This window comes from Panicum virgatum, chromosome 4N (genome assembly GCF_016808335.1).
Source record: "Panicum virgatum strain AP13 chromosome 4N, P.virgatum_v5, whole genome shotgun sequence".
Classification (NCBI taxonomy): Eukaryota; Viridiplantae; Streptophyta; class Magnoliopsida; order Poales; family Poaceae; genus Panicum; species Panicum virgatum.
This window is the reverse complement of record NC_053148.1, coordinates 12080116-12090265: the sequence shown is the minus strand read 5'-3', so window position 1 is coordinate 12090265 and position 10150 is coordinate 12080116. Positions and strand designations below refer to the sequence as shown.

Here is a 10150-nt window from a genome sequence, read left to right as displayed (position 1 = left end):
CATCTCGAGCCCTTTCCAGCGGGATGCGTCGGATTGCTTGAGCATCTGCATGAATAAAGTTCTGTGCCAGGGTCTGCTCATTCCAAAAACCCCCGAAATGCTCGATCAAGTCACTCACTGTATTTGCTGACCCGCTTTCAAGCCGACAGATGGGCTTTCCTCCTATTGCCCCAGGGATCCAGCGATCACTCCAAATATTTGTGGTTCGGCCATCACCGATTCGTTTTATCAACCCCAGTTCCAGAGCTTTCCTCCCAGCTAAGATAGCACGCCAAGTATGTGACGAGATCCTTTTGTTTCTAGCTTCCAAAAAATCTCTGTGGGGGAAATACTTTCCTTTTAGTACTCTTGCACATAGTGAACTCTGATTGGTCATCAACCTCCATCCTTGTTTCCCTAGCATGGCAATGTTGAAGAGCTTAATATCCTTGAAGCCCATTCCACCATGGCATTTTGGAAGCGTCAACTCTGACCAGCGCCTCCAATGTAAGCCACGACGATCAAATTTACTACTCCACCAGTAGTTGGAGGTGGCCGAAGTAATTTTCTTACAGGTCGACGGTGAAAGTAAGAAGCAGCTCATAGAATATGTTGGGATCGCCTGCGCCACTGATTTTATCAGCGTTTCTCGAGCAGCGCAGCTCAACAACTTCTCTCCCCAACCTCCCATCAAGCCACAGATCTTGCCAGGGATATGCTCAAAAGCCTCCTTGGTACTTCTTCCTACTGCTGTTGGCAGCCCCAAGTATTTCTCACTTAGCGCTTCTGTCATGATACCAGTGGAATTTTTCATCTCTTCCTTCATCTGGTCATCACAGTTGGCACTAAAGAAAATTGCTGATTTTGCCATATTGACCATCTGACCCGAGCCTTGTTGGTAAGTTTGTAGAATCTGGGACAATCTCTGTCCACCTCTTTCAGTTGCTTGAGTAAAAAGCAGGCAATCATCAGCAAAAAGAAGATGTGAGACCCATGGAGCGTGGATCCCAACTGTAACTCATTTGGATAGAAATTGTGGCCCTGTGAATTTGAAAAGACACGACAAACCTTCAGCACATAGGAGGAATAAGTAAGGGGATATTGGGTCACCTTGCCTGATGCCTCGGGTTGGTGTGAAAACCTCCGAGAAATGGCCATTCACCCTCACAGAGAATTGAACCGTCTCAACACAATTTATAATCAGAGAAACCCACTCCTCCCTGAAACCCAGCTTGAGCATGATACATCTTAGATACTGCCATTCAACACGGTCATAAGCCTTGGCCATATCAAGTTTGACTGCACAAGCACCTGTTTTTCCTTTTTTGTTTTTCAGATAGTGAATTGATTCATAAGCAACCAAGAAATTATCAGTAATAAGCCTACCTGGCACAAAGGCAGATTGTTCTTCTGAGATAATTTCATCCAGCACTCCTCGGAGTCGATTAGAAATCACCTTTGAGCAGATCTTGTAAAGGACATTGCAGAGGGCAATCGGCCTAAACTGAGTGAGCTCTTGGGGATTTTTAAGTTTTGGTATAAGGACCAGGACAGTGTTGTTGACAATCTCCGGCATCTCCCCCCCATTGAGGAAAGTAAGCACCGCATTGCAGATATCCTCCTTTAATAAGGTCCAATGCTTCTGATAGAAACCAGCAGTGAAACCGTCCGATCCAGGCGATTTATTGGGCTTCATTAAGAACAACGCCTTTTCTACTTCCTTTGCTGTGAAAGGAGCACAAAGAGAATTATTCATTTCGTCTGTGACCTTTCTTGGTACAAATTGCACCACATCTTCTGGTCTTGTATTCTCTTGCGCAGTGAAGAGTTGGTGGTAGAACGCAGAGGCCATGTTCTCCATCTCTTCCTGGTTTGAGCATAGGGTCCCATCAGCACGCTTCAGACAGGTGATTTTATTCCGCCGAGTACGCTGTCGTGCTTTAGCCTGAAAGAAGCCCGTGTTACGATCTCCTTCACGGAGCCAATCCACACGTGAGCGTTGCTTTTCCATCAGTTCCTCACGAGCAAGTAGTTCTGCAATACGCTGGGCCGTACCACGTTCCTCTCTAGTTGGGCCAGTTCTGAGCGAATCTTTCCGCAAGGTTTCCAAATGCCTACGCAGGCGTTTCAGCTCATTGCGCACTGACCCAAACTGATTTTTATCCCAACTGCGTAGGGCATTTTGTAGCCCTCCAAGATTTGCATGCACATCTGACAAGGACAAGCAGCCTCCACCCCAAGCTGCAGCGACTGTGTCTTCATAAGAGGGGTGTCGCCGCCACATATTTTCATATCGAAAAGGCCGTTCACGCCGATGGCCCTGGAAAACACCTGACTTCTTGAGTGTAATCAGAATGGCACAATGGTCACTTTCAGTCATCTGCACATGGGTTACGGACGAGTCGCCAAACAGATCAAGCATCCTCTCATCAGCCAAGGCCCTGTCTAAACGGACCTTGATATTCTGGTCCCATTCTCTTCTATTGTCCCAAGTGAAAGGAGTTCCAGAGTAGCCCAAGTCTGTGAATCCACAGTACTACACTGCTTCCCTGAAACCTTCCATTTTCCATTCTTCACAGTCATTGCCTCCAAACTGCTCCTGGTCGTGAAGGATCTCGTTGAAATCACCCGCACACAGCCAAGGCAGGTCGGATTCATTCCGAAGAAAACGAAGCATTCTCCATGATTCTTTTCGTTGGGATCTCTTAGAGTCCCCATAGAAACCCGTGAATCTCCAACTCCTTGAATCACCAGCGTTCTCCGTTACCCTCATGTCGATATGATATTTGGAATAGGTTTTTAACTCCATGTTGACCTCGTTTTTCCACATCACTACGAGGCCACCACCTAATCCAGCATCACAGTTGACACCAAAAGCATTAGGAAAACCCAATCGCCATCTTAAATCTTGCGATCGATTTGCGCTCATCTTTGTCTCCGACAAGAAGAGCACCACGGGATTATGCATATCCACAATATTGCGGATATCACGAACTGCCTCGGACCTCCCACAGCCCCGGCAGTTCAAACATAAGGTATTCATTGTGCGCGGCGGGGGCTGTCAAGCACAGCCGCCGCCGATCTTGCATTTGTGTTGTTTGAGACTTTCTGTTTCTTTTGCATCTCTGAATCAATCTCAGCCTGACCAGATACATTGGCAAGCTGAGCAATTCGGTCACTCACCAAACCTGAGGGCACCACAATTGGGGAGGCTGCTGGAGTTTTTAGTTCTGACACTGCGTTCTCCTCTGGCTTCCTCTTGCGCTGTCCCAGAATGTCAGCTTGTTTTTTCTCTGCGAAAACTTTTTTTGGGTTGGCTCCTTTCCTGCTATAGGCCCTCCCTTTCTGCTTCAGCGGCGAAGTGGCCTCCTCATCATCAGCCTTCCCCTTTCCTTTTCCTTCTTCAGGTGTCTGCGGGTGTGCATTAGAGCTTTGCCTTGTAGTAGAGGTACGTCCACTGCCTGAAGAGTTGCCAAAAGAATCTGCTGCAGCAGCTCCAAAGCTCTGGTGCTTTTTCCTCCGATCATCAGGTGCACGCAGCTTAAGTTCATATGGGAGTTTACCCAGCACATTTCTTGGTGCTAGGGTGGGGCATTCAAGATGCGTGTGTCCCAAAAGGCCACACGAGAAACAGAAGAAAGGAAGCTTCTCATATTGGATTTCATACCAGTCAGGTGGCTTGGTACGATCAGTCTTCAGGAGCACCCCTCGGCGTAGAGGTTTCTCAATGTCTATGGCAACCCGTGCTCGCACAAACTCGCCACTGATCTTACCATCTGCACCTGTATCAATCTTTACCACTTCACCAATTAATTCTGCAGCACGAGTGCCACGTTTCTCATTCATCCAGCCAAGTGGGAGATTCAGGATATGTACCCACATCTCCATATGCGAGAAGCATATGTCAGAGGGTTTTAGAGTTTCATCGTACTCCCTCAGGATGACAGCATGTTTCCCCACCATCCATGGAGAACCATTCATGGCCTTAAACTTGTCCTCCTGACATCCAAACTCGGCGATAAAGAGATTCTCACCCTTCTCACCAATTGATCGTAGAGTGAGCCCAAAGGGATTGCCCCAGGCCGGTCTCATCGCGTTCGTGATTGTTGTGATGTGGAGCGTCGATGGCGACAGGACCTTACCGATCAAGGCCCATTCACGTACGTCATCTGCTTCCTCCTCATCATCGTTGAAGGCAGCAAAAGCGCCCTCATCATGCGTCAGGTTCATCTTCTGCAGGAGGCTAGCGACATGGGCCTCTTCCTCCGCAGAATTTTGTGATCCCGACCGTGGTGTGCTATTGCCCAGATCTGCCATGGCAATTCGAGATAGATACCACGGGGGCAAAAGATGTGACCGCCGGGAGATCGCCGGGGCACAAGAGCACTTCCACAACTAGGGTTCCTAAGCGGCGCTGTCCCCTAGAGGGAAAATTGTTGGTCGATGGCGCCGGAGCGGCTAACCGTCGATATGCGGTGGCCGCCGCCGACTGGGAGTCGGTGGGCGGGGCTTGGACGCCGGAATCGGATTGATCGCCGGCGTTGCTGGTCCAGGGTCACCGGAGTAGTAACCTAGGATGAGGTCGGGATCAGGATCACCATGAGAATCGCCTCGGCGGTTGCTTCCTCGCGACGGAGTAGACTAGTCCTCTTCTCCCGTCCCGCATCTGCCGCCCTGCACTGCGCCAGGCCTGCCGTTTTGCCCTGCGCATGGCGCTTGGCCATGGTGGTCCTGCGCCTGCCACCCTTTATGCATGTCTGCTGTGTCCTTTGTCTTGGCCTGCGGTCTTGCTTCTGCCGCGGAGCCAGCAGGTGCAACGCAGCGCAGCGCTAGCAGGAGGAAAGCCACGGCAATTGATGCTCCCACGGTATGTGATGGCACTAGTCAAGAAAGGGCGGGGGACGGCAGGCTGCAGCGGCGGCGGGCGGAGAAGCAGTTCGCCGGAGTAGATGTTCTCGTGCTACAATTTCTCTTTTTTAGGGGTAAAAATAGAGAACAGATAGATGTTTTTTTTACTTCTCCATACCTATTCGAGGAGTTGACAAACAATAAGTTTGGGGAAGAAAATATGAGAAACTCTCGAATATGCTAACCCTCGTTACGAGCCGAGACCATTGCGCGATTCACGGGCACGAGGCGGCCGTCACGTACCTAAACACTTTTCATCTCATCATCTGTGCATGCGCGCTTTAAGATGAGGATTAGTGGGTGGGGCGTTGGTCCGTGTCATGCGCTGCTCACAGAGCTAGTAGCTGCCAATAATCCAGTCGTGCCCTGTACTCCACTCTCGTCGTTCAACCTCCAAAAGATGCAACGGAATGGAAGCATGTGCCGTGGTGTTTTCCGTTCGATTCCGTACGTGATCAAACGGAGGGGGAGGGTTAACCTGCCGAAAAGCATCTGATCCGCATCCGCGGATGCGACCAGCGTGCCGTGTGACTCCCATACTCTTAATAAGCATCTCCTTTCTTGACAATGGAACAGTACATATCAGCCGGTGCAACTATATATCTTAAGACTTTACGCATCAGCCGGTGTCTCCAGGGCCAGATCGCAGGGTCGCCCCGAACAAAATTCTCAGGAACCTCCCGTAATAATCCCACTAAACTCGGGCGCTGACTATAAAGCAAGCCTAGTGTTCTTTTTCAACTGTCAGACACGTCATCCACCACCGTGCAAAAGTAGCGAAACCCTCGCGTCACGGATCCACTGCATCTCGTGCTTCGTCCTGCACTTCACATCATCCACAACCGTACCTTTTTTTTAAAAAAAATAGATACATCGCGGGCGCTAATCGTAGCTTAAGCTGTGCAGGGCGCTGGTTAGCACTGCATCGCAAAATAAAGCAAGAGAGGCGTTCCAAAATAAAGCAGAGCAACCTTGCTCAAAAATAAAAATAATAAAGCAGAGCAGCACGAGGTGTGGGCCTGACCAGACGAGAAGCAGGCCGAACCGAGACCCGCACCACCCCATCCAAAGACCTGGAACCTGGAAGAAACAAACAAGCGACAGCCTCCCATCTCGTGCCTGCTAAAACAGAAACAAAAAAAAAGGGGGGCTGATGAACCTTGTGTTTGAAGCGGACTGAAAACGCCTGCTCGCGTGGCTCCACGGGCCGTCGATGCGTTCGAAGTAAGAACAGATCGACCGGCCAAAGCTGGGAACGGAACGGCATTGATCCGGCTTTAGACAAAAAAGTTGGGATGTCGTCGAGTGGCAGTAGCTTTTCCTTTTGATGTTAAAAAAGCGATTCGATGACTTCTGCCGGGGTTCCCATGGATGAATTGTGGGGAAACGGATAGTCTATGCTAGCATCACTACCGCATATACCCAAGATATTTGCGAGTAGAAGATCATAGATCGTTACCACTAGACGCGCAGCGCAGCGGAAGAAGTCGCGCATCGATGTAGAGGAAGTAGTCGATCACGTCCCACGAACCGAGCTCCTCGTACTTGATCCCAGCAGCCGACCAGCGCAGCAGTCGCAGCAGCGCCTCCACGGAGTCCACACATACGGGGATGAAACGCCGGGCGTCGGTGTGCTAGCACCGCACGCACGGCATGGGCGGCGGCCGAGAGAGAGGGAGGGGCGGCGGCTAGGAGGTGGCGCGGCTCACCGGGGTCTCGCCCCCTAGCCCCTCCCTCGTATATATAGAGCGTACTAATGAGCTTCTATCTCATAGGTCCATTAGTAACCCTAATCCCTCTTGGATCAATATACTTTTGGGCCTTTAAACCGTATTGTGATGATGGGCTCTTGGGCATATCACCAACATGAATTTCGGCGTAGAACGGTAGAAGCCTGCTAGGAAGCTGGAATATGGCTACCAAACAGGCGCTGTGCACTTGTCATGGATCGGCTGTCGCATCCCGATCCTTTACTTTTACTGCCAGGAATGAGGAATAACACTGCCTGCTTACACTCATTCCCTTTGTCCGTCGCCCTGCCCAGCTGCCCTCGCCCAGTGACGGAAACTTCTTTCAATCAGCAGGAGGACTTCCTATCCTAACCGATCCATAAAGCAGACGATCATCCTGCGTCAAGCAGATAAACCTAACGGTTAGCCAGTTCAAAACTTGGAACAAACACGTCGCTGTCGGCGTGCAAGCATGTTCGATCATGCCCCTCGAATCGGTTTGTCCACCCTGGTCTCGACTTCCTGACGCCCACCGCCGGCGATCGGACCCCGGCCGCCAGATCGCGACGAATGCATGGCACATAGTGGACGCAGTCGCCGCCGGGGCCGAAACACCTGTGCATCCCTGGCAGGCTACCATCCGGCCCCGCTGCAACCGCCACCGAACCGGCCGTGGGCCGATCCAGAATTCCACGGCCACGGCGCACGTACGCTCGCCGTGCCCCCGGCGTGATCCGGCCGGCCGGATACGCATACGCTCGCGTGCACGGGCGGCACGGCGCCCGCACACGCGACCCCCGGAGCGCCTCCCTTTCTTATGCGTCTCCTTCCAACCCGGGGGGCTCAGCCGCTCAGACGCAGGCTCCCACCCGCGGATCACGCCGCGGCCAAACCGTTGCCCCCGCTTCACACACAAGTTTCCCCCGGGCGTTTGACTCCCGCGCGCCGAGAGCGAGGGGTTCTAGCCGTTTGCCCGTTTCCTCCTACTCCTCAGTGGTGGAACTGGAACGGCAGCGCCCGGTTCTGGGGCTGGCTGATTGCTCCCTTTCCCCGCTCCTCTTTCCCTGGCGCGGCGCGGATGGGCTGCAAGGGGTCCAAGCACGCGGCGCTGAGCGGGGGCGGCGGGGCGCCGGAGCCGCGGAGGCGCTCGGGGCGCCTGCCGCCGCGGCACTCCGTCGCGCTGCGGTCGGCCGCGCTCGGGACTCTCAGCCTCGACCGCGCCGCGGCGGCGGCGGCGGCCGGCGCGGCCGTGGGCGTGTCCCTCGGCGCCGGCGCCGGCGGCGGCGGGGTCGAGGGGATGATGAAGGCCGGCAACGACGCGGGGAAGCTGCTCGGGCCGTCGCGGTCGTTCGCCGGGTGGCGCCCGGCGACGCCACCAGCCGTGGCGGCGCCGCCGAAGCGGCAGAAGAGGGCGGCCGTGGTGGCGCCGCGGACGCCCAGCAAGACGCCGGTGCGCGAGCCCCCCGAGGAGATCAACGTGTGGGAGCTCATGAAGGGGCTCGACGACGACGACCACGGTGATGATCAAGAGGAGGACCGCGATCGCACCCAGTGCGTGGAGCGGAAGGCGCGGTCGGCGCCCGGCTCGCCGGTGTTCGATCCGGAAATCCTGGACGCGTTCCGGAAGGCGCTCGACTCGCCTCTCCCTGACCTCGTCAAACGCGGCGGCGACGTCGAGAAGCGCGAGATTCAGATGTTCCCGGGCATCGTGCGCGCGCGGGTCAGCGTGCTGCAGGAAAAGATCAGCGCCAAGACGAAGCTAGCCAAGAAGGCCTCGCCGCCGCCGCCGCCGCCGGAGAGCGCGGGCCGGGTCGTGCTGTACCTCACCAGCCTCCGCGGGATCCGGCAGACGTACGAGGACTGCTGGTCCACGAGCGCCATCCTGCGCGGCTACGGCGTGCGCGTCGACGAGCGCGACCTGTCGATGCACGCCGGGTTCAAGGACGAGCTCCGCGCCGCGCTCGGCTGGGGCGCCCGGCCGCCGCCGCTCCCGCAGGTGTTCGCGGACGGCCGGCACCTGGGCGGCGCCGAGGAGGTCCGCCGCCTGCACGAGGCCGGGGAGCTGGCGGCGGCCCTCGGGGCCTGCGACCCGGCGCCGCGCGCCGGCAAGGGGGCCGGCGACGCGGCAGAGGTCTGCGGCGGCTGCGGCGGGGTGCGGTTCGTGCCGTGCGACGCGTGCTCCGGCAGCTGCAAGGTGTTCGCGGGCGACGAGGACGGCGCCGGCGCCGGCGCGTTCAGGCGGTGCCCCGAGTGCAACGAGAACGGGCTGGTGAGATGCCCCGTCTGCTAGCGGCGCTGCGCGATTTCCTTTCTCTTGAGTTGGTGTGGAATTTTTGGCGAGCCATGTTGTTCAGTGTGCTGTTCCCCGATCGTGAATGTGATCGACGACCACTTGTACAGATCAAGAGAAAAACAAGAGCAGCGTCTTGGGATTCCGATGAGAATTTCAGTGTGAATGAATGGCCAAAAGCTCTAGTCCGGAGTCAACAATTACCCGAACCGATGTGAACCGGTGTGTGCGAGTCCTAGGACTGTCTGATCCCGGTGCTCAGTGTGACAGTGTCAGAGAACTGGCGCTGGCACTCTCAGTGGCAGCAGAAATGGGAGCTTCGCGCCATTGATGCGATGCGCTGCTGTTTATGACAGAGAACACAGGACGAGATTTGGCGGCCACGTTTTGCGTTCGTACAGGCGGCCGTACACTGAGGAGCAGAATGGCGTTGTGGCTAGTGGCTACGGAGGCCTACCACTACCAGCAGGGCCAAGGCTGGACGGTTGCCGCTTGCCACACCCTGTACGGTCGCGTGCAGTATACCAACCGTGCCGTCCCGACCAGGTAACATGTGCGCGTCGTGGGCTCGTGGCGAGATGAGTTGCCTATTGCAACGGGCCCATAGCTTGGTCATGTACTTCAGTTTTTTTTTTCTCCCCTTCCATTTCACGGTTCTTCCAAAATTAAGGCCCTGTTTGAAACAAAGGAACGCAACACAGGAATAGAAGGAAGTGTAAAGTGGAAAATCATAGGATTAGAAAACACAGGAATGCAAGATTTGAGTTGTTTGGGTTGTAGGAAATAATTTGAGAGCGAAGGAGGAGAAACAGAGCCAGCGTTCCCTTGGGTCAGAGTGGATTTTTTTGGTTCCTATGTTTTGTGTGGACGTTGCTCCCTTTCCTCAGGAATGGAAGGCATCGTTCCTTTTTGTTCCAAACGTGCTTACCTCCGTTCCTTTCATCCGGAACCAGTTCTTGCAAGATTCCTACAAATTCCCTCATTCCAAACGTGGTCTAAAAGACTAGTAAAACCTTGCGGATAGTATTATGCAAGTGGAAATTTAACTGCAATTTTTGCAGTATGATTTATAATATGATGTCCCAGGTAAGAAAAATAAGTTATGAATTTTTCATGATTACTTTTTCATGCAGAATTGTATTGCTATGACCAAATTCGTATTATCCTCCTAACCTATGAAAGTAACCATGAAAAAATTGTTAATGTATTTTTTAACATAAGGTATCATTTCCTTTGTCCACTC

The 10150-nt window shown here is 54.0% G+C and overlaps 2 protein-coding genes across 2 annotated transcripts; one reads left to right on the top strand and one right to left on the bottom strand.

The window, feature by feature from the left end:
- Positions 1-1978: 1978 nt before the first annotated feature.
- On the bottom strand, positions 1979-4600 carry LOC120670482. Its single transcript, XM_039950580.1, has one exon. The coding sequence runs from the start codon at positions 4294-4296 to the stop codon at positions 3019-3021; it is 1278 nt and encodes a 425-aa protein (XP_039806514.1). The 5' UTR covers positions 4297-4600; the 3' UTR covers positions 1979-3018.
- A 2715-nt stretch (positions 4601-7315) lies between these two features.
- Positions 7316-9107, top strand: LOC120670265 (uncharacterized protein At3g28850-like). Its single transcript, XM_039950355.1, has one exon. It carries the CDS (start codon positions 7435-7437, stop codon positions 8905-8907), a length of 1473 nt encoding a protein of 490 aa, XP_039806289.1. The 5' UTR covers positions 7316-7434; the 3' UTR covers positions 8908-9107.
- Positions 9108-10150: the final 1043 nt, after the last annotated feature.

Bases quoted from the DNA above. Each gene is read 5' to 3' on its own strand.
- LOC120670482 (XM_039950580.1), bottom strand. From the start codon at position 4,296: ATGGCAGATCTGGGCAATAGCACACCACGGTCGGGATCACAAAATTCT.
- LOC120670265 (XM_039950355.1), top strand. From the start codon at position 7,435: ATGCGTCTCCTTCCAACCCGGGGGGCTCAGCCGCTCAGACGCAGGCTC.